This window comes from Anser cygnoides, chromosome 7 (genome assembly GCF_040182565.1).
Source record: "Anser cygnoides isolate HZ-2024a breed goose chromosome 7, Taihu_goose_T2T_genome, whole genome shotgun sequence".
Taxonomy (NCBI): domain Eukaryota; kingdom Metazoa; phylum Chordata; class Aves; order Anseriformes; family Anatidae; genus Anser; species Anser cygnoides.
In genome coordinates, this window is record NC_089879.1 from 24727194 (window position 1) to 24754025 (window position 26832).

Here is a 26832-nt window from a genome sequence, read left to right on the forward strand (position 1 = left end):
CGCCGTTTACGTGAACGATTTCTTTAAAAAATATAATTGCTTTGTTTTCCGTGTTGTTCTTTAAGTCAATTGACCACAGTGGTGAGATCTCGCTCTTTTTCAGCGGCGCGGCGCGCGGCAGCGCATCGCCCCGGCCCCGCCAGCCCCGTTGTCACCAGGAGCTCCCGCGGGGACGACGCGCGGGGCCGCGCCGCCTCCCCGCCGGGCAGGGGAAAAGAGCTGCGTGTCACCACTGTGCGGCGGGGCGGGTGCAGCCAGGAGTCTCTCGGTCAATGCCAGTACGCGTTTGGAAAGCTTGCCGCGGCCTCGGGAAGCCCGCGGGAAGCCACGAAGGGGATCAGTCCGGAGGAGCCCCGCGCTCTGCGTCAGTCAATGTACTGCGATAGCCAGCGGAAGCCCTCGCCGTAGCCCTGCCGCTTCAGCACGCTGCACATGAACACCTCCATGGGGCGCGTGTTCAGGTCCTTCAGTGGCACGTTTCCCTGCGGAAGCCCAGCCAGAGGTCAGCGCTCTCAGAACTTGCCCCAGGGCAGCACCGTCACCTGGCCAGCAAACCCTCAATCCCCTCAGCTACTCGTCCCCACGTTGCTTCCCCACCCTACCTTTCCCGTGGTCTGTCCGTAAAGCCCGAAGATCTCCCGCAGCTTCTCCTCGCTGATGGCCTCTGGTCTGTCGATTTTGTTACCCAGGATGAGGATTGGCACGTTGGATATTGTTTCGTCTGTCATGAGCGCCTGCGAGCAAGAGAAGACGAGTCAGGCTGAGGCAGAACCAGCGCCCATCACTGCAGACAACTGTTTCTTTGAGCTCTGTCACCAACAGGGGTTATTTTTTGGTGCTAAAGCGCTCCCGTGGGTGGGGTTTTTCCCAAAAGGTCTGGCAGAAGAAAGCTCTAGCTAAACACAGGGTCCATTTCCAACATTGTTTAAAGGATCCCACAGTGAGGGCACCCAGCCTGCTTCAGCCCCTGCACAAAAGATCCCCACAGCAACACACGTTGGACACCGCCGGTGCAAGAGGTGCACTGGGAGGGCAAGTCCAAAGCACAAGACCCACGAGTTCTGCCCCAAAAACAGAAGAGATTTGTCTGGTTTAGCTGCTTGAGGGTGAAAGAAGGAAAAAGCCGGGCTTACGTTCAGCTCAACTTTGGATTCCATGAGCCGGGAGTGGTCAGCGCAGTCCACCAGGAAGACGATGCCGTTGATGGCCGGCAGGTAGTTCTTCCACACGCGGCGGGCTGCAAGGCAAGCGACAGACACCGCCCTGAGAGCGTGCCTCCAGGGGACACGGACAGGGACACTGCATGAGGACAGCCCTGCCCGTCCAGCCGCCGGCTCGTTTTGCTGGACAGAGGCAGCACACGGAAGGGGAAGGCACATTTGGAGCCCCTGAGAAACCCTGGGGTTGGAGCAGCTGAAAGGTGTGCATTAAAAAAGCAAGCAGAATTTTTTTTTTTGGGGGGGGAAATTCAACAAACTAAGTCTAAAGATAAAAATTCAGCCATTATTCAAAAGAATAATCCCGTGACATCTGAGTCTTCTACGGCTAAAAATATTTCAGGCAGCAGAGCGTGAGCTGGCAGCTTTTTTTTTCCCCAAACTGCCAGAATAAAGCACAAGCGTTCAGCCACCGAAATAACAGGTCTCCTGGAGCCAGGAGGTTATTTCCACATATAGCTCCATAAGCACTTCCAGGCAACAAATAATTAGGTAGCGCTAATTGCTAACACTCTCCCGCATTACGTTTTGGCAGAGTTTTCTTAAGGTGGCAGGAGAATTTCGGGGAAATCGGAGGACTGACCCCACTTGGTGTGTCCAGCTGGGCAAGCTGGTGCTTACCTTGCTCATGCCCACCCAGGTCAAAAGTCGTGAAGGTCATTCCAGCAATCGTCAGCTCCTCTGATGCTGAAAGGCAAAAAAAATAAAGGCTGCGCTTCAGGGAGGCAGAGAAGGTGCCATGGCCAGAGATTTTTGGGGACGCATACAAACATCGCACTTTTTTATATAAGATATCCTTTCCCTGTAGAATTCAGCCACTGAGATTATTGCATGAAATCACAACGGGAGGAAATAATTTCTCGACCCTTCCCCACTTAGGGAGACGTTTTAATCTGCAGTGCTCATCCTCTGGTACACGTTTCGCTAGAGACCCTCTCCCTCCCCAGGACAGGTTCACGATGTTCACTGAACCACGCCGGTTCTCCGCCTCCCCACTTTATATTTGAGGGGAAAACGCCCGTCAGCGTGTGACACCAACGCGTTTCAGCTGCGCCCTGAAGACCTGCCGTCCCAGGAGCGTTCACAGAAGCCCCCCGGGCGCCCCACGTACTTGGGTGCAGCGTGGGGACGTGCTGGCCCAGCCGGTCGTCCTTGAGCATGTGCAGCAGGGTGGTTTTGCCGGCGTTGTCCAGGCCCAGGAAGACGAGCTTGCCAGACTTCTTGTACAGCCCTGCGAGGAAGCAGAGACACGCACATCGAGCGGCGCAGGAACATCTGGGGACGCGAATCCCAATCCCGGAGCTCCAGGACAGCTTCCAGGGAAAAAAGCGGCAACTCCTGCCCTGGATTTTGCCAGGAAACCCGGCATTTTGTGAGTTATTTTGCAGGCGTTTCGCGACCTCTGTACGTAAGCTGTTGTTTTTGCAGGAGCACGCAGGGAAGCGTCCCGTACGACGGGTACAGAGCAGTTTTTGCCCACAGGGGGTACTTAAACACGGAAATTCTGCCCACAAACATGGAAATTTCACATTTTTGCCCCCAAAAACGGTAATTTTACGGGTTTATAATTAAACTCGTAAGGGATAGCAGCAGGTTAGTGAGGAAAAAAGTGCAAGGCGTGAAGTAGGACATCCCTGCCTCAGGATAACCCCCTAAAACCCGATTTCTCCCCAATTTTGGGCCGGGACCCGGCCTGGACGGGCTCCCGCGGCCCGGCGGCGGGGCTCCGGGGGCGGCTTCTCCTCACCCAGGAACTGCAGCACGCTGCTGAAGCCGTTGTACAGCCACTCGAGCAGGAACGACATCGCTGCCGGCCGACACCTGCGGGCACACACACGGCACGATGCGGGGCGGGCACCGGGCCGGGCCCGCGGGCACAGTGAGGGGCCCGTAAGGGCCGGGCCGGCCCCACAAGGACCGGAGCGGCCCCGCAAGGACCCCGTAAGGGCCCCGCGGCCCCCCGAGGACCCCCCGCCCCCCCCCGCCCACCTGCGGCCGCCCCCGGCCCCGCTCCGCCGCCGCCGCCTCCTCCGCCGCCAGCTCCCCGCCGGAAATGGCGTCACGCCCGCTTCCGGCCCGCCGCGCTGGCTCCCACGTCGGCCCTCGGGCTTGACGTCACGCCCCGCCCCTCGTTCCCCAAGCCACGCCCACACCCCTCAAGTCCCGCCCCCATCCCAAGCCCCGCCCACTCCCTTCAAGTCCCGCCCCCCCCCCCCCCCCCCCCCCCCCCCCCCCCGCCCCAGGGCCACGGGTTCGAGCCCCGCCGCCGCCCCGGCCGCTTTCCGCCCCTCCTCTCCCCTTTCCGCCCCCCTCCCCTTTCAGCCGCCCCCGGCAAGCAGCGAGGCGCAGCGAGGGTTCAGTAGTTTTATTTCCAGCACCCACACTACGCGTACCGGGCCGGCCTCACCCCCCTCGGGTGCTGTGGGGGCACAAGTGGCGGGTCGGGGGGGGAGGTGAGCCTCCCAGCCGCCCCCCAGGCTCGACGCACCGGGCAGCGGGGCTGGGGGCAGTTCTAGGCGGCATAAATTAGAGACAAGGTCTGCTCGTTGACACCAAAGCTAGGTTTCTGGGCTACTGGGCAGGGCGGCTCCGCTGGAGGAACACAGCTGGCTCAGCGTCCATCCCCGCTCCTTAGTTTTTGGGGTAATAGAACCACTTGTCCACTGTAAGAGGCAGAAAAAAAGGGGGGGTTAGTCCTCTGCCTCAGCACAAGCTCAGCACCAACCCCACCGGCACCGCCACACATCCAACAGGTTCTTATGCAACCTGGAGGGCCTGCGGGTGTGTGTGTGGGTGCGCTGTTCTCCCCGAGAAGTCACCTTACTCAGCTGGCCGCGGGGAGCAGCGCCGTGACTCAGCCGCGGCCAGCTCAGGCTCCCCTGCGCTCACCTGACTCAGGGAGGTAAGGCCACCTCCCTTCTGAGTCACACCCCGAAACACAAGTCACGATTCCTTCCAAATCCTTTACAGATCTAACTTCAATTCCTTTACAGCTTTAACAGAGACGGGAGGACAGCTCTGTTCCCCTTCCTGCCCTACAGCCGCAGGCTCTCAATGCTGCCACGAGGTCGCCCTTGCCCTGGACATCTCGCACAGGAGGACGAGGTGACAGCTGCCCCAGGATTTGTCCCACAGTTGTCATTTTCCTACGCGGTCATGCCCCGCATGAGGGACAGGGTCCTGACACGTAGAAAGCCTCGCTACCAGCTCGCAGCTGCTGCTTGCTCCGTGACAGAAATGCGATCGGCAGCAACTGCAGAACCGAAGTCATGGCCACTTTCTGCCTCTTCCCTTCACGGAGATCAAGTGCTTCCCTTCCTCACCTCGCCTGCACTGAGCATACTGGTGAACCTGTTCCAGAGGAACTGATGAAAACCCTGCTGTCACTGCACTTCACTCCTCTGAAGTGCTCTTCTCCAAGGGTCTGCTACACATCAAACCTCTTCTGGAGCAAACTACAGCATCTCCAACCTCCTGCTGACTGCCCACGGAACCAGCCTCACATATCGAAATGATGAAATGAGGCCACGACAGAAGTGACGGAGCATTCAAACAGCATCAGAGTCTGACAAGGTCCTTCATTTTTCCCACTGCTAGAGCCAAACCAAGCCACCAAACCCTCACTTTCCTACTGATGATTCCTTTGAGGCAATCTCCAGCCTGCATCAGAACGTAGCGTGGGCTTTCCGACTTACCTTCTGGTGGGATGGGGTTGGCAGCTGTACAGGGTGGTGCCTGAAATGAGAAGTGGATTAGCAGGCAGCAACTGCTAACAGTTCAGCCTCCTGACTGCGGCTCACCGGACACCACTTAGGGCTGCACAAATCTTTTTTGAGCACAGTTTAGGATCTGAGCTGCATAAATTAGCCTGTGGCAGGCAGCGAAGGACGAGTCCTGTCATCACACAGCCCCCCCTGCACGTGCCCGGCGTGCCGCTGGGGCTCTGCCCTGGGTGCGGGCGTTCGCTCCCCTCACGCTACGGGGCCATCTGTTTCTGACCGCAACCAGCCACCGTCCGCAATGCTACCTGCAGCTTGCCTTCTGCTTCTTTTACTTAAACATACTATGTAAGGGTGGAAAGAGATACAAAGGACTCTCGGGAAACTCCTCAGAAGAGCTTTCACCTGATGTTGAAAAAGCAGACAGACAAGGGGCCCTGGCTGGTGACAAGCTCCGCTAGCACTCCACTTTCAAAAACTTCCAGCAATTCGGATACCAGAGGATACAAGCACTTACAGCCAAGAGCTAAGCAGATGACTGTGACACCAGTCTACGGAGAGATTCTGGTTTCCAGTCACATTTCCATGCTCTGAAGCAATACTTCTGTTTCGATTCTCCTGCCCCACTCCTCCAACCACTTTTAAGTTGCCAACACTGGTAATTTCACAAGCCTCAGGAGATTCAGCTGAGCCCTGACTCAGGATAAGGGCATTACTCTGGGAACCTCAAGTTTTCCACTGCAAAGGAGGCATGGTCCCCGGCTGCAGGTCTCTCAGAAATTAGGCTCTCTGATCTCACAGGGTGACCTGTGCTGTGAAGCTCTTGAAAGGCCAAATATTTAAATACTCTTTGAGCAGCTGACAGCCAAGCTCCAGGTCAGAAATGCAGCCCTTCACACTGGATTGGATTCCTTCTCCCGGATGACTAAGGGCGAGGAGAAGCCTCTGGAAGAATGTCTGACTTGCTCCGCATCCATCTTATTTAACCAGAAACAGATGCTGTGCTCAGTCATCCAAAACTTTCTAAGCATGCAGGGTAAGGCTGCTCTTACTGAGATGGCAGTTTACGGCCCCACACAAACCACACTGCTCTGCCACTGGCGCTAGGACACCCGAATTGGTACTTACTGCATCCACAGTAGCTTTAGCACACTCTTGACTACAGCAGAAGGGACTGTCTGAGACCGTCAGGTTTGTGCTGGAAGAGAAAGGTCGCTCGTCAGAACGTGAAGGCCAAGCCTCCCCGCACGAGTGTCAGACAACGGAATACCAAGAATCGTTATCGGAGTTGCCCGGTTGCCTGCTGGGATGGCGAGCAGCTAACAGAGAGCGTGTTGAGTCAGGAAAGGAAGTTTCACTGGGGCTCACGGGGAAGGAGCGAGCACAGCAAGCAGCGTTAACCTACCAGTTGATCTCTCCTCCGTCAGTTTTTTTAGCTATCAAAGCTTTCCAGTGTTCGTGAGTGCTTTTGATGACGTTCACTGCAAAATCCTGAAAACGAAGATGAGGACAAACACAGTTAGGTGCGAGCTCTCCACCATTTTCCCCAGACTAGCAGTTACGTGGAGTAAGAGGCCAGTATTTACAGGCCGATTTTAGACAATACCTCCCAGAGTCAGAAACTAAGAGACTCTCTTGGAACATCTCTTGCATTACTTTGCCTTTCGTGAACAACAGCAACCTCCCAGCACACACCAGCTGAAACAACACGGACTTTACAATAAGAAGTGTTTTACTTCCAAGTTGGGCGGGCGTGCCAAGGTCGCCTAGCTAGCCTGAAGCCAAGAGAAACTGAACGCAGATATTCTAGTCCTGGGCCACTGCTGCCTTACAAAAGCACCCCCGCCCCGCAGCTCCTCGCTCTGTTTGTCTGCAGCAGCCAGTTGGTCCTGACCAACCTGCCAGCTTTCCTCTGCTCTAGGCAAGCAGCTCCAGTGCTGCTCATATCAACAGGAAGAGACACGCGGCTAATCTAGCTCTGTAACTATTTGAAAACCAGCCTGCTTCCAAGCAGATCACAGCTTTTTCCCTTAGTAGTAGTATATACCCGAGTGCTAACAGGTCAGCTGGAGGCTGGAGCACAGGCGATCGTCCCAGCAGGAACACCAGCAGTAAATATCCTGGTCTGACGCAGCGCAAAGCCAACTAAAACACCGCAGCAACACGTGCGAGGAGCCTCGTCCCTGCTTTCTGCCTCGATTCCAGTTTCACCCAGTCTGAGGGGCAACAAGATGGCCCAGCCCACCCAGCCTAGCACCACGAGTTGAGGAGGGCTCCCGTTTGGGAGCAGTAAGTTACCTGACTAACACAGAGAACAGGTAGAGGCAAAGGAATTGTGCTGCTGAGGCAGAGCCCTTACTCAAAGGGCATGGGGAACACTCGGCCAGTGTTACAATTTAGGCCTGAACGAACATTTTCACTCCCGCATTCGCCTCCCTTGGGCACTGGCTTCGTTCCACTGCAGTCTATCGCACGTTGAAGCAAAGGGTGACATCAAGTGGCCTTTGCTCCAGAGCAGGAGCAAATAAACCCGGTGTTTTTCAGCCTGGTTCTGACAGGCTGCCAGCCCTGAAGGCATCTCATGTGAACGTCATCTAGAAGCCAGACTGATAATATCCAACAGTAGTGGGGCGATAACCCTGTGCTTTTTCTCCCAGTATCCCTGCAAGCGCCAGCCTGGAAACAAGCAGAAGGGGAGGCTGGAGCAGGAAGAACGAGGGCAGCTATATCCCCAGCCCTCAGCAACTACTCGTTCAAGTGCCCGTGCACCCAGAGCTCAGTCGTTGTGCGGGTCGCAGTAATGCAAACACTGACCCTACCTTGTCTTTAAATTCACCATTAAAAGCAAACTGGTTTTCTGGCTTTCCGTCGGGTACTTTGTATCGTCTGAACCAGTCCACTGTAGCTTCCAAGTACCCAGGCTTCATCCTTCTGACATCATGGATATCTAGGCAGGGAGAAAAGGTTTGTGACCCAGATCCAACAGCACAGGTCACTCCGCTACCGCCCTGCTCTTTTGAGCTGCCCCTCCTCACAGAGCTTTGGCGACATCCTGGACAGGTTGCAGGACAGACAGAAAGCGGATGCCTGCACGTGGAGAGGGAAGTTGGTGTCTCAGCTTCAGAACAAAGCCTGGCTTCCCCCAGGAGCACAGACACATTTACACAGCTTTGATGAGACTTGCTGAGCAACCCCCCCTTCCTTCCACTCGGAGGACAGGCTGAACAGCCAGCCTTTTCTTCGAGATACCATGCCGTGCAAAGGTCTCCTAACCTGTGATAAACAGTAGTGTATCACTTTGCTAGAGGACGATAACGTCCTGTTCTGCTTTCGCAGCCAATATCGCATCTGATAAGCACGGTGACAGAGCAGGAGCAAGTCCATATCCTGCCCCGAAAGCTTCCTGCAGGCACCCAGTGGAGAAGGGGTAGGACCAGCCCTGCTCCTCCCTCCTGCCACCTACCATTATAGTTGCCTGCCTCAGGGTCTTCAACATTGATAGCGATTATCTTCCAGTCTGTCTCGCCCTCATCGATCAGTGCCAGCGTGCCCAGCACCTTCACTTTGATTACCTCCCCTCGAGAGCAGACCTGCGAGGACAGAAGACTTGTTGTCAGCACCCACACGTCCGAGAACATGCAACAGGAGGCAGCGCAAGCTGTCAGGAGCTCAGCGGGCAGCCCTGTACCACAAATCTGCTGTCGCTTATCAGCGGTTCGCAAGCCTCGGCTCACAAGGCTTTCGCTCTAAGATCTCATCAACCATCTCCAAAGACAAGAGAGGAAACATCACATTCTTAAGATACAGGAGATAAGAACTGAATAACACCTCTGAACAATGGGCTCCAGAGCCGCCAACCACATTTACCTTCAGAACGCATTACCTTACTTCCAATTTCGCACACATCGATCGGATCGTTATCTCCGCAGCAGCCAGTACCTTCATCCTTATGACCTGGGTCTTCCCAAGTCTGCATAAACAAAGCAAAAACCACACACCGAATGCGTTTGAAGAAGAAACAAAAGGCAGGTTTATTTTACACAAGCAATCGCCTGGAAGATACAGATGATGACCCACTTCACACTTGCTTTCAGGGCTAATGGTCGTGCTATGGTTTTACACTTTCCTGCAAATGCAGCTTAAATCCAAATCAAAGTTCTTATCTTACCGGGGCAAACTGGTCCCTCCCACTGACAAACCTTCTTTCAACAACTTCTCAGACTTCCTCCTCTGCTAAACAGCCGCATAAAGGTGAAGCTCCCATCTAGGAAGAATACTCACTGTTTTGGCTGCCTGCCTGCTCCTCTCCCTATTCATTCCTTAACAGAAGTTTCCTGAACTCCAGATAGCAGCCCAACAGAGGTGGAAGACAGATAGGGTGTATTGCTTCCTTTTGGTCAAAGGATTAAAGAACACTGTTACACCAGAGCAGAAATGGGAACCTGGGATCACATACTCTACACCACTTAGCGTCCTACTGCCTCTCACCTGAAGCTGCGAGCGCTCGCAGGCTGGAAGACAGGGCTCCAGAAGGTACTGGAGCCATGCCTCCGAAATTAACAGCTGCTTACAACACACTTCTGATCAGGAGAGAAAGGACGTAGGGTCCACTCTCACCATAAGGAGCACCTACCTCTAAGGTTGCTCAGACAGAGAAAAAGAAACGCTCTTCCCAAATCCCTGCGTGCCAGGACATGACTGTGACAGTCAAGACCTTGTGATGCAGTGAGAGCATTCAGGTCACTGGGACGCGTGGCACTGAAGGACTCTCCACAATCTCCATCACACATCTCTGCGAGGCAGCTGTAAGCTCAGCCCCTTTCCCCTGAAGCACAGATTTCTTCAGGCCACTAACACATGACCGGCCGAAGGGTTCAAATGCTACAATTCCACACAAGTAGTACTCATATTTTCACTGCACACCTAGATCCTGGATCGCTGGCTTAAAACTAGGTCCTAAAGCTTTACCGGGCAGGGAAGGGAGCACGTGGCACTGCCAGATGCCCTTTGTGAGCCTTCTGCCTGTACTTCACTCGCACCTGCTGCTTGTCCTCTCTTTTCCAACAGCTTGTTTACAGCACCAGCTACGAGCCTCTCCCTGGAGATTTCCACCTGCAAACATCACTGCTTTCTTAACAGGTCCCCTTGGTTGGCAAGACTACAGGTGCAGTTGCAAATGTATGAGTTGCAGCTCAGACTTTCAGCTGGCAGGGGTCAGAGGCACACAAGCAGACACGAGGAAGAGCGAGGCACAGCGACAAGGTACAGTACCTGCGGGAGAGCACCGTAATTCCAGATGTAGCCCTTATGGGGAAACACGTTGGCTACGTAGCGCAGTTTTCCTTTCTTCACATCTTGCTTAATTGGGTTTAAGGGGTCCTTTGTCGCAATCTGAAAGAGAAGTTACATCAGGCTCTCTACTTTGCTCTCGAGGAAAACGGCAGTGATTTTTTCCAGGAAGCTGGCTGCTAACTGACAGGCCGGGGAGCCAGGAGCTGACACCGGGGCCAACGTGAGCACTGGACAACCCCGTTTCCTGTTGCATCCCCTGGGTACAGATTTCAGCAGGCTTACTGATGTCAGAACCAGGCACAGGGGTGAGACCGGTTACACGCCGCTTTAAGCAGGAGCCACAGAAGAATACTAAGTGATTACGACTCCTGCAAGACTTCAGCTTTTAGCATTAGGCAAATATTTACATGAGAAGTCGGAACTGCGTCTAGAGAACCTCCTTGACACGAACTCTGCAGGAAGGCAGGTTTTGAAAGGCCTTATTTATTGGGACTCAATCACTTTCTTTACAAAGCCACCGATGCTAGACTGTTCTTCAGGAGGCAGGAGGGAGGAGAGAAGCAGCAAAGCCCAAGATTATTCACAGACTAGTCAGCTGAAGCACTTCAGGCAGGAATGGTAGTAATAAGTTACCTCCATTTTAGCGTTTGTCCATCGAGGTATTTCCACAACCATGTTGAACACATTCTGAAAAAAGCAAAACATCAGTGAATGGGGAGGAACCTCAATACCACACCATACCAGAGCAGACATGTAAGCATGAACACTAGGAAGACTGTAAGAAAACCAGAACTTTTTGCCTTTTTTTCCCCCCAGTGCCAATTCTGAAACACCTGACAGAAGTCCCACAGTCTAAGTCAGTCACGTGTCATTACTCAGATTTTAATCCCATGAGGTTAAGCTAGATTGCAAGCTTTCTGCACGCTTTCTACCAGGTGCCACCTGAGAACATCCCTGTCATCTTTTCACAGAACAGCGAGTTGGAGCGAACTGATGCCAGCTGCATAAACAACACTGGGTGAGACAAGGTGAGGTTTTAGACACAATCATTAAATAGGAGGCGTGTAGCTCCTACAGCAAGAGCCACCCTGACCATTTAGAGCAGGAGATGCCTGCAGTAGCCATGTCCTTAGTAATACTTGCACCTACATAACATCCCAAATGACTGAGAGCTTTCCTCCCCATTATTTGTCCCCACACCTGGCAGGACCTCACTTATGGGTAACCCCTGCCTCCAGCTGGGCCCGGAGGACCAGGGCTCTTCCACACTTGCACCTTAACGAGCACTACTGGAGGAGATTATGGCCTTTAATAAGAAGTCAGACCTTGCTCCCCAGCACCCGCCAGGTTTCTAATCCCCAGGGTAAGCAGCATTAGCATTGCAAAGGTAACATGGGGCACGCTAAAACCCTTGCACCTGTATTGCACCACAAATAGATTGCTACTGTGCAATGAGTGCTGTTACATCACGTGCCTCCCTAATGAGTTTATTGCATCCTCTTAATTGGGGGGGGGGGGGGGGCAGGGGGGGGGAGGCACTGCTCATTTGCAATTTAAACAGAAAAGGATATTAAAAAATAAAAGTTATTTTTACTTATAGGTAAGTGGAGGAAGGGAAGGAGATGACCACAAATGGCTGGGCAGGGCAGGTGGGACAACCTGGGGGCACGTCTCAGCTCCACTCGCCATCCCCCAGCTCCAGCGCCCCGAGTGCCAGACCTGGCTCGGCCCCGGACACCCAACAGGCGGCCAAGGTCGCTCCTTGGGACCAGACGCACAGGTACAGATGAGGTCAGCACATCCCAGCCCGAGGCCGAAAAAACTCCCCGCGATAATCCGCTCAGTGCCAGAAGTCTAAGGATAAAGATCAAGGCACCAGACACGCAGCAAGGTAGCCTTGTGCTCCCTACTGCAGCTAACGAACCCGCTAAGTAACAAGTAAAATCCCTGCAGAGCATTCCAGCGACAGAAAGAACGAGCTCTAGCGTGATCAGTTGTGCAATTTCAGCTCGCTTCTCTCTCGATGACTTGGCACCGAGGCGCTGGCGCGCAGCACTCTGTGCCTGAAGGCACAGCAATCGTCCCCTTCTGCGTGTTAATCATTACCAGGCCACCGAAACCCTTCTCACCCGGTGCTTGCTCCCCAGCTCTATCCTACGAGCATCTGCAACTTGTAATACCACCTGAATGTTCCCTTCTGAGTTACCTTTCGGATGCCTCCTTTACCAACTACCTGCAGAAAGTGTTTCGCCTCCCTCCTTGACCACAATTCTCCTTTTTCCTTTTGCTGGCCGCGGGCAGCAAACAAGGGCCTGGTGGCTCTCCCTCCTTCCCCTCAGCAGCCCGTGTTACACCCATTTTCTCCGTGAGAGAGATTCTCAGTACTGGCCTGGGCAGGACAGCGGCCAGCAGCTGGACTCAGAGATCAGCCTAACGGGCTGCGTATCATTAGGTCATTTGCTCTTTGTGCCCTCTCTACACCCACCCAAACCGCCCTCAGACAAGGCAGAGGTACCACACGTAAGCACGCTCCCCTACAGCTTGCCCTGCCTTATAAAAAGAAAAGAAATTCAAAGCAGGGAATGGCAAAGAGGATGAGAAAACCTCAGGAAGGATTCACACTGGGATTCAAGACCTCACCCAAGTATTGCAGTGTGCAAGGGCAGGAACAGAACACAGGAAAACTACTCTTTAACCTGTACGTGGGGCTCTCTAGTGTGTCCTTTTCAGCATCCAAACCCACGCTGTTTCTCAAGCTGCGTGGCTTTTTAGTACTTGTTAAAAGAATGAGCAAGCTACAGAAGTGAGGAGCGTGAGTTATCCCTGGAAAAAAGCTGAGAGCAGACCACAGAACTGAGCTGCTTTGGTTTTTCGGGCAGCGGTGTTTAAGAGCCTGACACGACTAACCGCTGGCAGGGCGCAAGCAGCACGTGGCAGGCGAGCCGCTCCTCCTGAGGTCCTGGGGTGCAGCCACAGCCACAGCTTCGCATCCTCGCCTGGCGCTGGGCAGGTTACGGGCACAAAAATGACCTCACAGCGGTTAGAACCCGCGCGTGATGCACACCCTGTGCCTGTAGCCCACCCCTACGTGGGTCCAGGTGTTCAGCTGCGTGGAAGCCACAGCCAGGGTGGCTCAGTGTCACCGGGTGGGCAGGAACACGGGGGGGGGGGGGGGGGACACGACCCCTGCCCCCCTCCCAACGCCCCCCTGGAGCCGGACACCCCCAAATCCCGTCAACCCCTGGCCCAGGGGCCCGGCCCCGCTCACCTCGCCGCCGCCGTCGCGCAGGGGGATGTCGTGGAAGGGGGAGACGTACCGCCCGGCCGCGTCCTCTGCAAGGCAAGCGGAGCGCCTCAGCACCAGGCCTCAGGCCTTAAGGGGGGCCTCAGGGGGGCCTTAGGGGGGCCTCAGGGGGGCCTGGGGGGGTCCCCCGGGAGCACCCCCCCGGCTCGGGGCGGCCCGGGAGGGGATGGGGGGATGGGGGGATGCGGGGAGGGCGTGCGGGGTGCAGGGGGCACTCACTGAGGAAGAGGCGGTACCCGGCGCTGTGCGGAGCGCCGCGCTCCTCCGCGCTGTACCCGGCCATGGCTCCCCTCACACGCCGCCCCGCGCCGCCGCTCTGCGCATGCGCCGCTCGCCTCAGCGCCGTGCCGCCCGCTGCGCATGCGCGGCCCGCATAGGCGCAGGGGTGAGCCGCCCCCCCCGCCCGCTGCGGGAGTGACGTGGCGCCGGGTGACGTGTGGGGGGTGACGTGCGCAGGGGGCGGGAGGGGGGCGCTGAGGGGAAGGGGCGGCGCAGCGTGGGCGCCTCAGCGTGGGGTGGTCCACCTGTGTCCACCAAGGCCACCACAGCATGGCATGGTCCACCAAGGCCACCACAGTATGGAGTGGTGTAGTCCACCAAGCCCACCACAGCATGGGGTGACAGGGTCCACCAAGGTCACCACAGTGTGGCATGGCACCACATGGCCACAACAGTCTGGGGTGGCATGGTCCATCAAGACCACCACATCATGGCATGGTCCACCAGGGCCACCACAGCATGGCATGGTCCAGCATGGCCACAACAGCATGGGGTGGCATGGTCCGCCAAGCCCACCACAGCATGGCACGGTTCACCAAGGCCACCACATCATGGAATGGTCCACCAAGGTCACCACAGCATGGGGTGGCACGGTCCACGAAGCCCACCACAGCATGGCACAACATATCCTCAACAGCATGGGTTGACATGGGCCACCAGGGCCACCACAGCATAGGGTGGCATGGTCCACCAAGGCCACCACAGCATGGCATGGTCCACCAAGGCTGCCACAGTGTTGTGTGGTCCAGCGAGGCCGCCTCAGCATGGGATGGCATGGTCCAGCAAGATACGGCATCACATGGCGTCAACAGCATGGCATGGTTTCTCCTGGCATGGCCCAGTGTGCCACGGCCACTCTCATGCACCTTTCCCGCACTGCTGTGCCGCACTGATGGCAGACTGGGACTGGGTAAAGGGGGGACACCAGTGGGACTCAGGGACATGGCATCAGCAAGACGTGCATTTATTTCAATCCTCATTCCTCCCTACAACAAGCCCTTGAGTCAGAAGTTCATGCCCCATATCAAGGCCACCAAACCACGACAATATGGGGGCTCCTCCCTACCACAGTGTCATGCATGAGGTCCCCACCGGGCCCCGTGGTGACCAGGCAAGGTGGTAGCTGTGGCTGCTCAGCCGTCCCAAGCGGGGACGCCGGTTCGGCGAGGCGCCAGGGGCCCCGATTCGGAGTGAGGGGGCGAGTCGCTGGCCCGGGCCAGGGTGAAGACGCGGTTGCGGGCGCCGTAGGGCCCGCGGTGGCGCCGGCGCGGTGGCGAGCAGAAAGGGGCCCTGAAGGCCTCCTGGAAGCCCCGGCGGAAGTTCTCGTTGAAGTAGCCATAGATGATGGGGTTGGCGCTGCTGTTGAAGAAGGCCAGCCAGTGGGCAAAGGGGAAGACGTAGATGGCGACCAGGCGGAGCTGGCGCTCACTGAGGCACCCGTAGTCCATCAGCAGCATCAGCGTCCAGAGGGGCAGCCAGGAGAGGGTGAAGAAGAGGGCCATGATGATAAGCATGTTGATGACCTTCGCCTTCTTGCGAGACACCTTCCTCCCCTCAGGCTCCTCGGGCCGGGCGCCGTGAGCGGGCGCTGCCGACTTGAAGAGCTTGAAGGCGATGCGGGTGTACATGACGACGATGAGGGCCAGGGGGGCCACGTAGATGTGGGAGAACAGGACGGTGGTGTAGATCCTCCTCATCCCTGTCTCGGGCCAGGCCTCCCAGCAGGAGTAAAGGGGGTAGGAGTTGTTGTAGGTGTCCACCATGAAGTGGTGCTCCTCCCTGGTGACGGTCAGGGTGATGGCGGAGGGGCACATGATGAGCAGGGCCAGCACCCAGATGACAGCGATGGTCACCAGGGCTTTCCTCAGCGTCAGCTTCTGCCGGAAGGGGTGGACGATGCAGCGAAACCTGCGGGGTTGGCAGGACCTCCTTGTAGGACCCCAAGGAGGTGGCCAAAAGCATGATCACGGCTTTGACCTGGGTTTCATGTTCACCATCGCCACACTTTTGTGGGCACCTTGGGAGGTGAAGGAGAGCGGGGATGTGGTGCTGCATGGGCTCCAAGCTTGGGATGAGGGCTGTGCCCGTGATGGGACATCCCTGGGGAAGGAAGGTGGCCAGCACCCTGTGGTGGGAGGGGAGGGTTTCATGCAGCGGGAGGTCTCCTTAGCCTCGGGAGGTCTTTGCAGCCTTGGGTTACCCCAACACGATGCAGGCTGAGGTCTCAGGAGCCCCCCATCCCAACATACCTCTCCACGGCGATGGCCACCAGCGTGAAGACCGAGGCCGAGACAGACATGCCCTGCACCAGGCCGCTCATTTTGCACATGGTGTTGTCAAAGGGCCACCCTGCAAACACAGAGGAAGCTTTGGGGGTGGTGGGCTGGCCCACGTCCCCACGTCATCCCCTACCTCATCACCCCTGAGGATGAACACATTCGGCTCAGCCGTGTCCATCAGCAACTCCCTCTAGATGTCCCCATCCACCGTGCGATGCTAAATCCTGGTCCTAAGCAGGGGAGCTGTATTTTTCACTTGTTATTCATACAGAGATGGCCTTTAGCAGTACAGATATTAAAAAAAATGTTTAAAAAGATTTGTATTACACTTTTCAGAAGGTTATTGAGCAAGGTGACATCATAAATACTTTCCCTTGCCCTTTCTCCTGCATTTCTGCAGGACTCCAGCTATTATCAGAGGGACCAGCCTTTGGGTTCTTGATCTGCAAGGGCTTTAATTTGCTTCCCCCGTTAAGGTATCTGCAGGTGTTGAATGGCACTGGGTAAGCACAGCACTGGAGCAGGAACACGGGTGATATCATGGGGCCACAAAGCCACCGAAACCCTTTTTATCTTCAAAATACGGTGTGGTGGAAAAACGCCTGTGGCCTGTTGGAAGCTGGAGGATGCGACATCCTCCCTTGGCTGGGCACAGGGCCGCAATCACTAAATTGCAGGTGGTAATAAATACAGAAATATTCTGCCCCTGGTTGTGGCCCATGCCACTCAAGATGATGGAAAGCAACGTTATGGCTTCGAACCTCCATCAGACATGGCCCACCGCCCACCCTCCTCGCCTCAGCGCAAAAGATGTGCAGGAGTCTCGGATGTGGCCTCCTAGGGAGGGTGAGGAGAAGGTTCATGGTGTCTCCCACCACTTCCCCATCACACCAGCACCTATCCGCTGCCCTGCTGCCTCACCCGTGATGAGGTTGTCCACCAAGGTGGTGGGCATGCAGAAGATGCCCACCAGCAGGTCGCTGATGGCCAGGTTGAGGATGAACATGTTGGTGACCGTCCGCATCTGGCGGTTCTTCACCACAATGAAGCACACCAGGATGTTGCCTATCATGCACATGAGGAAGATGAAGGTGTAGGCCAGGATGAACATCGCAGCCACGGGCGAGGAGTGCTGGTAGTACGCCAGGAAGGTGTAGTTCTCCTTCAGGAGGTGGCTCTCGCTGGTGTTGGCCCAGCTGCCATTGGAAGGGTCTGAGGAAGGGACAGCAGAAAAATGAAGGTGGAAAGGGATGAAGCGATCCTTTCCTTCTTTTCCCAGTTGCCCTGGAAGGTGGGGAGATGCCCTCAGATGTGGGGAACCCCAGCCGTGTCACCGCTTCCAGCTCTTGGGGCTGGGCCAGCAGGTGGGTTGGCTCCGCGGTGTGGATGTTCCTCAAAGTTCAGAATGAATTTTTGATGTACAGTTAAAAGAAACCCAGCGGGCATCTTAATCTCATGGTGTTTTTTTTTAGGGATCACGCAAGGAAAGCAGGGCGTGGGGAGAAGTCCATCTCCTGGCACGCTGCAACGCTCAGACCACGCAGCAGATGCATCAATGTGGTCTCCAGTCCAGTTGGTCCGTGAGCATCCCCGGTGTCCGGGGAAGAGGAACCCCTGCACTCTCCTCACATACCCAGCATTAATTATACGTAATTATGATAATTACCTGGGACCAGGGGAGCTCCTGGTGGACGGGGGGACATCGTTCTGCCGCTGCAGACCTACCAGGGGGAGCAGGTCCGCGCACCGGCCCCCGGCAGGGATAGGGGGGATGCTGGGCAGGGGGGGACTCACCCTGTGCAGACACAGGCTGTGATTTTAAGGCAGGAAAAGGGAAATTTTGGACCGGGCAGTCACAGAGCCCGCAGCAGCATCGCCCGACACCTTTATTAAGCCCGAAACTTTGCCCGACTTTATCTCCCTGGGCTGCAATTTCTTGCAGCAGTGCCGGGTGAGAAACCAGAGGATGCTCCGGGAGGAGGGAGCAGGAGGAAGGGGTGAGAAAAAAGAGCCCCCCTGCTCCGAGCTGGATGGGGACGCGTCCTCCTCTTCGCCGGGGATGTCTCGGTGGCGGGGACTTCCCCGGGTCGGTGGGGAAGGAAAAACCGCAATAAGGGAGGGGAACGAAACCTCCGCCTCGCTACTCACCCCCGCCGGGCTCCGGGTTCCGCAGCGCCTGCATGGGGCCGGGGGGCTCCAGCTCTCCTCCGGCCGGGGGTCCCCACCGCCGAGCATCGCTCCTGTGCCACCGTCACCGCCGGCTGCGGATGCGGCAGCGGCTGGGGGGGCGGAGGGGGAGCATCCTCCCATCGCCATGGATACCGGGGTACCCACGGGCGGCTCGGCGGGGATGGAGCCGGAGCAGCTTTGCAGATGTTGTCACCTGGGGGGCTGGGGTCTCCCCCCGTGCCCCCTCCCCAGTCCTCCTGCCACGGGGCGTTAGGGCACGGCGAGTCCACGGGGCAAATATTGTCCCCCCACGGCGGGGGCAGCCCAGGTGTGGGTGCCCCTCAGGGAACCCCCAGCCCGGATACATCTTGAGCCCCCCGGTGCGTGTGCTCCTTGCGCAGGGAGGCAGGGAAAGCTGTGTCCCAGCGGGATGGGGACGGGGCCACCTCCTGACATCTGGGGGCTGAAGGTCCTCCTAACGTCCTGTGTCCCCCCCGGCATCTTTGCAGCCCCCCGGCGTCCTCCTGGCTCTGCAGACGCCAGGGCATGGGAAGACCTCAGGACACCACAGTGCACACGTGTGTCCATCACAAGGGCTCCGTGGAGGCCCTTCACTATGTCCCCAGCCCCACGGGGACCTGCCACCACATCCAGGGTGACAAACACAGCGCCAGGACCCGCAGGTGCCTGCGGAGTGGCTTTATGGAAAAGGCAACCGGTAACTCATCGATTCAGGGAGCAAAGTGCGTGCAACACACGTTTAATTGGGCGGTGTCAGCAGGTGGAGGCCGTGGGGAGGTCCTGCTGCTCCTCCACCAGGCAGGACGTGTCAGGCTTCGGGGACGTCGCCCTCGGGTGACAGCAGCAGCTCGAAGGGGACGAGGGGCCGGACGAGCAGGCGCATGTCGGGGCACACGGGGTTGGCGCGCAGGTTGAGGCTCCGCAGGGAGGCCATGGAGGCCAGAACCTCCACCGGCACCTCTGCGGGAGGGAGCAAAGTGGGGACAGAATGTCAGGGGGGATTCCTGGAGAAAGGGCTGGCGTTTTTACCCCCCAAAAACCCAGTGTAAGGGCTGCTGGGGAGCCGCAGCACCCGTGTTTGCAGCCTCTCCCCCCTCCTCTTCCTGCTTTTCCGAGTGGAACGGCTGGAGAAGGAGAATACGGGCATTAAAACGCAGCAAGAAAAAAAAAAAAGCAAGAAGCTTCTTTCATAATTAAAGCCAACAGTAATTTTCCTCAGATCAGAATATGAAAATAACAGCGAAATAAAAACAGCTAGCTCAGATCAAAGGCTGCTGGGGAATTGGCGAGGGAAGGGATGACGGCTCCGACTGGGGTGCACGCAGCTGCGTGGTGGCATCACCCTCGAGGGAGAAAAATACAATTCCAGAACCCCCTCAGATGAGCAGGGAAAGAGTTAAAAGCCCTGGCACTAATGTGTGCATGGTTACACTGCAGCTTGAGAGCTCCTTGAGATGAAAAGGGCAGCTGGTGGCACTCACAGCCTGGTTTCTGAGCCCACAGGCTCCACGCAGGCATTAATTGAGCTACTTGTCCTCCTGTTTCCCTGGAGAACATCACCCGCGGCCTCCAGCTGCGGCTCTACGTGTCCAGCAGGTGACTCAGGAGCCTCCAGATACCTTCAGCCTGGGTCACAGCCTGGTACCAGCCCCAGCAGAAGACATGCAGGACCAGGAACCGCACGTGGTTGGGATGGTGACAGCAGCAGCACCCAAACCCAAACCTTCTGCAACCCTCCTGCCACTAAGCTCACCCTCCTCAACCTCCATCTACCTTCTGCAGAAAATCCATCCTGCTCCCACCAGTCCCACAAGCTGGGCTCCTGCTGCTAGATAGCAGCACCAGGATGAATTTTGGGTGCTTTAGCCCCGTTTCTGAGGCTATGCCAAAGGTCTTCTACCAGCTATAGCAGGTGGGTTGTAGGTGACACCAAGTGGGGAGAGAAAATGTCCTCTTGGTGTCTCTCCCAAGGTCTGCTGGGGTGAAATGTGTGTCCCACCATCCTAGTCCTATGCCCCAAGGTCTCCAAGCCTGGGGGGCTGGTAGGGTCAGGCTGGTGGGCCCTCCTTCCCCATTGGGGTTCTAGGGTGATCCAGGGGCTTCATGGTGGTCCAGAAGATAGAGCTGTGAGTGAGGAGCTTTAGCTGGGCTGGGAAGGACCTGAGATGGTGTGGCAGGCCAAGAGGAGACCCCCAGGAGACCCCCACCTCTCCCGGTACTCCCAATGAGGTGGTGAAGAAAGGCTGTGGTGGCTTTTTTTTTGGAGAAACAAAGAAAACCAGCAGGGTGTCCACCTAGAGCGGGCAGGGACTGGTGGTCCCTTGGTGGTGGGTTGGGTTGGCTGGGTGGTCTCCATCCGTGGGGCCAGGGAGGACGCTGGGCCTCCAGTTCAAGCCACGCAAGGACCAACTCCCCTAATGGAGGCCACCAAATGGAGGAGCCCAGGAGGAGGTCGAGGAGGAGTTGCACAGACACCTCTTTCGCCCCTGGCTTCCACCCCCATCCTCTCCCCCTCTCACCTGCGATCTCGTTCCCTTCCAGGTCGATGCTCTCCAGGGCAGGGGCGGCCGCCAGGGGCTCGGGGAAGCGCCGAAACTTGTTGCGGGCGAGGTTGATGGCCCGCAGGTGCAGCAGGGACCCCAGCTCCTCGGGCAGGCGGTGCAGGAGGTTGCCCTCCAGGTTGAGCTCTGGGGGGAGAGGAAAAAAAAAGGGGTAGAATTTGTGGGAGAAAAAAGCCGATTGCCCGCTTTTTGCCATGAAGCTCCTCCGGGGCACCACAAACACTGGGAGAAACGTGCTCTGGGGTTGTGTTTGTTGAGCCGTGGCCTCGGCGGAGGCCCATCGGAGGCCGCCCCTTACCTCGCAGCTGGCTGAAGGTGGTGGCGAAGCGGCCGGCGAGGGCCCTCAGCTCGTTGTTGGCCAGCGAGATGCGGTGGATGCCCTCGGCGACGCTCCTCATGGCTTTGTAGATGCCGGCGGGGAAGGCCACCAGCTTGCAGTCGGCCAGGTCTGCCCCGGGGAGAGCCGAGTGACGGCCGGGGGCAGGTGCAGGCCGGAGGCTGCCAAACGCCACGCTCGTCCTCCAAAAAAAACCTCTCTGCGCTCCCCCGTACGGGAACGGGGGGACGGGACACGCGTTTTCCTCACCCCCTCTTCCCGAGCAGGCCTCTCTGCTGCAGGAGGAGGATTTGGGGAGGGAGCCGTGACCCCTTTCCCTTCCCCATCTGCCTCCGGGGTTTATTTCTGGGGGACACGGAGGCTCGTCGGCCGCCCCCTCGCACCCGGGGGGCCCCGGCCTTACCCAGGGCGTCCTCGCGGGCCTCCACCGCCTCGTTCACCCTCCTGGCCACCCTGGCCACTGCCTCGCCCATCCGCCGCTGCATAGGGCCGCCGCCGCCGCGGTCCCCGGGGATGGCGGGCGGCTAAAAATAAAAAATAAGGCCCGGGACGCCTGCTCCCGGAGCTGGGGGGGGCGATGGCGCCGGTGGGAGGGGTGTCCTGTTTTATTTTTGTTTGGTTTTTGGCAGGGGGGTGGGATGGGGGGGGTGGAAGCCATGAGAAGGGTGGGGGGGATAAATAATAAATGCATAAAACAGATAAATAATTTAAAAAAATAATAAAAAAAATACAAAGAAAAATTACAAAGGAAAAAATGCAAAAATAAAAAATGCAAAGAAAAAATACAAAGAAAAAAATACAAAAATAATACAGAACCATTAAAATACAAACAAAAACCCCCAAATAGTAAAAGTACAAAAATAAAAAAATACAGAAAAAAAAGTAAAAAAGGTAAAAAGTACACAGATAAAAAATAAAAATTTTAAATCACAAAAATAAAAATGGGAAAAAGGTAGAAAGTACAAAACTAAAAAGTACAAACATAAACAATTAAAAATACAAAAAAAAGGTAGAAAGTACAAAAATAAAAAATACAAACATAAAAAATACAAAAATACAAAAATAAGAAAAAGGGTGGAAAGTACAAAAAATACGAAGAAAAAATAAAAAATAGAAAAAAATAATAAAATGGTAAAAAGTACAAAAGTTAAAAAAGACAAAGAAATTCAAAAATACAAAAATAAGAAAAGAATAAGAAGGTAGAAAGTACAAAAATAAAAAAATACAAACAAAAAATAAAAAAAATGCAAAAATAAATAAGAAGTGGTAGAAAGTATAAAAATAAAAAATATGAATATAAAAATTTCAAATATGCAGAAAAAGAAAAGAATAAAAAGGTAAAAAGTACAAAAAAATACAAACATAAAAAAAATAAAAATACGAAAGTAAGAAAAGAAAAAATAATAAAAAGATATCCAACCCCCCCCCCCACCCGGGGCGGCCACGTGGCGCCGCCTTCCCGAGCCGGGACCCGAACCCGGGTCCCCGGGGCGCCCGCCCGGAGCGCTGCCCGCTGCCCCACGTGTGCCGGGCGGGGGCAGGCGGCGGGCCCCGCCCCGCGGTGGCGCCGCCCCGGGGACAATAGCGCGGGGCCATGGCGTCCGCCGGCGGCCGCCCGCCCAGCCAGAGCCGCGCCATCCCCACGCGCACCGTGGCCCTCAGCGACGCCACGCAGCTGCCCCCCGACTACTGCACCACCCCCGGCGGCACCCTCTTCTCCACCACGCCGGGAGGTAAGCGCGGCCCGCGGGCCGGACGCGTTTGCAACACCCCCCCCCCCCCCCCCGGTTCTTAAGGAAAAAAACCCTAAAATCAACTTTCACCCACGCGTGACCCGCTCCCCGGATCCGTCCTGCCGCTCCGCGGCGGCCGCAGGGGTGTGGGAGCCTCCCACGAGCCGTGTGGGAACCCCTCGTGCAGCGTGGGACCCCCCCGCCGAGCGTGGGAACCCCCCCACGGAGCGTGGGAACCCCCCGTGAGCGTGGGAACCCGCCCACGGAGCGTGGGAACCCCCCCCGTGAGCGTGGGAACCCCCCGCACACCCGTATCCACAGCGTGGGACCCCCTTACAGTGCATGGGACCCCCCCACGAAGCGTGACGCCCCCCCACGGAGCGTGTCGCCCCCCCGCGAAGAGTGGGAACCCTCCCCACGGAGCGTGGGAACCCCCCCCACAGTTTGGGGGCCCTGTACCCGCAGCGTGGGACCCCCACACAAAGCAGGGGACCCCCCCCCAAGGAGCGTGGGAACAACGGAGCGTGGGAACCCCCCCCCACGTGAGCGTGGGAACCCCCCCCCGCGTGGCGTGGGAACCCCCCGTCCCATCCCCACGCAGCGGCACCAGCCCCATTGGGGGTTATTTAGGATTTCGGGGCGATCGCTGCACCCTGAGCCCGAAGACACCTGGCACAGAGGATTAATGGCGTTGGCACCCCAAAATCCCACGGGACTGGGCAGCGCGGGCAGTGTTTTGGGGAGAAAACCACCCGAAACCCCTCTCCCCCCTTGCTGAGTGGTAGCGGGGCCGGGGTGGGACGTCACCGCTCCGCGAAAGCCGCTCGACGCCCGCCGCGTCCCGCTGGGAGAACCGGCCTCCGACAGCCTCCAGCGCCCCTGGGCCTCCGCGGAGGCTTTTCGAGCGTCCTCGGCTCCGCGCCGCCGCGTCCGGCTGCTGCCCGCCGTGTTGATCCAGCGGCGGGTTATCGGCACTGATAAGAGCGCGGAGCGGCGGCGCGGAGCCGCGTCCTCCCTCCCCGGGCCTCCCTGAGCCTCCTCGAGCCTCGCGCGGCTCGGGGTAGAGGCCCTGAGGGAGGCTGCGTGTCCTCCGCGGTGGTGGCCGGGGCGACTCCTTCTGCAAACAGAAGAGGCTCGGGGTGGGTCCGGGAGGCCGCCCAAATGCCTCGGAGCGGAGGCTGTCCTCGAGCGGAGGCTGTCCTCGGCGGGGTTGAGGCCGTCCTCGAGGAAGAGGCCGGAGGTCCGGTGACGAAGGCCATGTCCTCCCTCCCTCCCTCCCGCCCGCCCCAGGTACCCGCATCATCTACGACCGCAAGTTCCTGCTGGACCGCCGCAACTCGCCCATGGCGCAGACGCCGCCGTGCCACCTCCCCGACATCCCCGGCGTCACCAGCCCCGGCGCCGCCGACGAGCCCAAAGCGGAGGCCGGCAGCAGCCTGAGCAACCACGACGGGAAGCCGTCCACGGGTAAGGGGAGCGGGACGAGCGGGGTGTCCCCTCCTCGTCCCCCGGGGTGTCCCCAGCCAGGGGGGGGACACGCTCACGCCTCTCTCCGTGTCTCTTGCAGGGGACGATGCGCAGTTCGAGATGGACATCTGACCGGGCGCCCTCCTGCTCTCCTTCGCCATTTCCCTGTTGTTTTTTTCCACCCGTTTTATTTTTTTTGTGTGTTTTTTTTTTTTTTTTTTGCCACGTTGCCTTCAGCTCCCATACACCTGCCTCCTTCCCAAAACTCGTTTTAAGGAACAACGCCTGGAAATCGAGGGTTTTTTTTTTTTTTTTTCTTTTTAGCAGCCGGGCTCCCCATCCCGGGGCCAGCAGCTCGTGCCGCCCTCCCCGTGCCTTCTCCTGGAAAATTTCAGCAGCCACAGTACCCGAGGAGGTACTGGCACCGCCGGTGCTGCCCCTCCGGGCAGAGAAAACTCTTTTGGGGTCTGGGTTCGACCCCGATGGTGCCGGGTACTGCACCCGGGCTCCCTGTTTCCATCAGGCAACGCAACGCGGCCGTGCACTGCGGGCAGCCCTTGGTTTTACGATATATATTTATATTTTCTGGTACTGAACAAAAAGGGGAGAAAATAATAAAAAAAGGGGGGAGAAATCTCTCTCTCAGGCCAGATTTTGTGCCGGGGGGGAGGGATTTGGGATTTGGGGGGGATTTTCTTTGCCAGGTGCTGGCATCGGGGTGCTGCGTGAGTGGAGATGCAGATAGGCGTGCGGGTGGGTGCTTGTGACATGCGCACAGATATATATATATGTTATATATAGAGAGAGATATATTTTTTTTCCTTAAAATGACGATCCGAGGGGGTCCCTCGCGTCCTCGGGTCGGCCGGGGCGGGGGCGACGCGTCGCGGAGCGGGGAGGGCGACGGCCGTCAGCCGCGCGGTGCGTCGCGGGACCGCTGCTCCCCGAGCCGAAAAACATGATAATCCAAGGGACATCCTGACTTTCTACGACTTTCTACGACGTTTCTACGGCTGTCTACCGAGTTTCTACAACTTTCTACAGAGTTACCTTTTTCTTTGTTCTTTTTTGTTTTGTTTTGTTTTTGTTTTGTTTCTTAAACGGGATTCTGGCTGAAGAGCGAGGAGCGCCCGGCCTCTCGGGGCGGCTTCTCTGCTGTTCAGGGTTGTCGGTGGGGTTTTTTGGTTTTCCTGTCTCTTGAAAGAGGTGTTGGGGAGGAGAAGAGCTCTCACCGGTGGTTGCTGTTACAGCGAGGTCAATAAAGATCTTGGTTCTACGACACTGCTGCCTGCAGGATTTCTGGCGCGGGGCGGAGGGATGTGGGTGCCCCGCAGCATCCCGTACCTGACGAGGACGTTTTTTCCCATTTATTCACGTGGTGGTGAATTGCTCCTCGAAAAACCAGAGCTGTCTGCAGGGGAGAAACAAAATTCCGCGTGCTGGGCACGAAACGCCTGCGCCTAAATCCTTGCACCGGCGTCGAGCCTTTCGGCCCCGACGGGTGCGGTGGCGGTGGGATGCTCGCGCCACACCGCGTCCCGGCCTTTACCATTTTCGGGCTGCCTCCAGGCTCCGTTTACATTCCTTGCCCTCCTTCCCGGTGCCACCCGAACGTGTTAAGGCTCCTTCTCTCCTTCCCCTCGGCCTGCCGGGCTTCTGTAAATATTTACGTGGCCTCGCGGGGCTGGTGGTGCCCCGTGCGAGCGAGGCGGCAGTGCCGGGGCGTTTCGGGGTCTCCGGGGGAGGCCGTGCTGGTGTCGTCCCCACAGTCCTCCCTGCGCTGCGGGGTTATAGGGCCGCGTGTGTGTGTGTGTCCCCAAAGGGGGTGGGGGCTGCAGCTGGGGGCTGCTGGGTGCCGGGGGTCCCTGGGGGCTGGAATGTGTAGGGGGATCCCCAAGGGGATGCGAGGTGCTGGGGGTCCCCAGGGGGTTGCAATGCACCAGGGGGTCCCCAAGGGGCTGCAATGTGATAGGGGGTCCCCAAGGGGCTTCAAGATGTGTGAGGATCCCCAAGGGGCTGTTAGGTGCCAGGGGGTCCCAGGGGGGCTGCAATGTGCAGGGGTCCCCAAGGTGCTTTAAGGTGCCAGGGGGTCCCTAAGGGGCTGCAATATGTGGGGGGGTCCGTAAGGGACTGTAGGGTGTGTGGGGGGTCCCCAAGGGGATGCAATGTACCGGGATGTCCCCAAGGGACTTCAAGGTGCCAGGGGGTCCCCAAAAGTCTACAATGTGCAGGGGGGTCCCTGGGGCGCTTCAAGGTACCGGGGTGTCCCCAAGGGGCTGCAAGGTGCGGGGGGGCTCCCCGAGAGGCTGCAATGTCCCATGGGGTCCCCGGACACCCCCGCTGGGTCCCTCCCCTCCCCGCGCCCCTCCCCACGGCCCCGCAGGGGGCTCTGCCGGCCGGGGGGGTCCCGAGGGGGGGGTCCCTGCCCCGGGGCGGTTCCTCCGCGGGGCTCGG

The 26832-nt window shown here is 57.5% G+C and overlaps 5 protein-coding genes and 1 long non-coding RNA gene across 6 annotated transcripts; 2 read left to right on the forward strand and 4 right to left on the reverse strand.

The window, feature by feature from the left end:
* Positions 1–5: 5 nt before the first annotated feature.
* Positions 6–3349, reverse strand: SAR1A (secretion associated Ras related GTPase 1A). The gene is made up of 7 exons (XM_067000880.1): positions 3207–3349; positions 2965–3038; positions 2329–2448; positions 1839–1904; positions 1134–1237; positions 603–734; positions 6–482 (listed from the first exon to the last, which is right to left on the reverse strand). The coding sequence occupies exons 2-7, from the start codon at positions 3020–3022 to the stop codon at positions 366–368; spliced, it is 597 nt and encodes a 198-aa protein (XP_066856981.1). The 5' UTR covers positions 3023–3038; positions 3207–3349; the 3' UTR covers positions 6–365.
* Positions 2448–13511, forward strand: LOC106030677 (uncharacterized). The gene is made up of 3 exons (XR_007165435.2): positions 2448–2589; positions 4211–11256; positions 11829–13511. It is a non-coding gene; the product is annotated as an uncharacterized lncRNA (long non-coding RNA).
* On the reverse strand, positions 3568–13910 carry PPA1 (inorganic pyrophosphatase 1). Its single transcript, XM_048069582.2, has 11 exons — positions 13752–13910; positions 13497–13561; positions 10862–10915; positions 10208–10327; positions 8820–8906; positions 8400–8526; positions 7756–7883; positions 6342–6427; positions 6065–6134; positions 4913–4952; positions 3568–3880 (listed from the first exon to the last, which is right to left on the reverse strand). Exons 1-11 carry the CDS (start codon positions 13813–13815, stop codon positions 3849–3851), a joined length of 873 nt encoding a protein of 290 aa, XP_047925539.1. The 5' UTR covers positions 13816–13910; the 3' UTR covers positions 3568–3848.
* An 844-nt stretch (positions 13911–14754) lies between these two features.
* Positions 14755–18844, reverse strand: NPFFR1 (neuropeptide FF receptor 1). The gene is made up of 4 exons (XM_013172544.3): positions 18239–18844; positions 17012–17302; positions 16061–16160; positions 14755–15719 (listed from the first exon to the last, which is right to left on the reverse strand). The coding sequence occupies exons 1-4, from the start codon at positions 18270–18272 to the stop codon at positions 14945–14947; spliced, it is 1200 nt and encodes a 399-aa protein (XP_013027998.1). The 5' UTR covers positions 18273–18844; the 3' UTR covers positions 14755–14944.
* Positions 18845–18989: 145 nt separating this feature from the next.
* LRRC20 (leucine rich repeat containing 20) lies at positions 18990–21758 on the reverse strand. Its single transcript, XM_048069584.2, has 4 exons — positions 21582–21758; positions 21140–21289; positions 20800–20967; positions 18990–19240 (listed from the first exon to the last, which is right to left on the reverse strand). Exons 1-4 carry the CDS (start codon positions 21661–21663, stop codon positions 19089–19091), a joined length of 552 nt encoding a protein of 183 aa, XP_047925541.1. The 5' UTR covers positions 21664–21758; the 3' UTR covers positions 18990–19088.
* A 963-nt stretch (positions 21759–22721) lies between these two features.
* On the forward strand, positions 22722–25659 carry EIF4EBP2 (eukaryotic translation initiation factor 4E binding protein 2). Its single transcript, XM_067000881.1, has 3 exons — positions 22722–22911; positions 24202–24378; positions 24479–25659. Exons 1-3 carry the CDS (start codon positions 22773–22775, stop codon positions 24508–24510), a joined length of 348 nt encoding a protein of 115 aa, XP_066856982.1. The 5' UTR covers positions 22722–22772; the 3' UTR covers positions 24511–25659.
* Positions 25660–26832: the final 1173 nt, after the last annotated feature.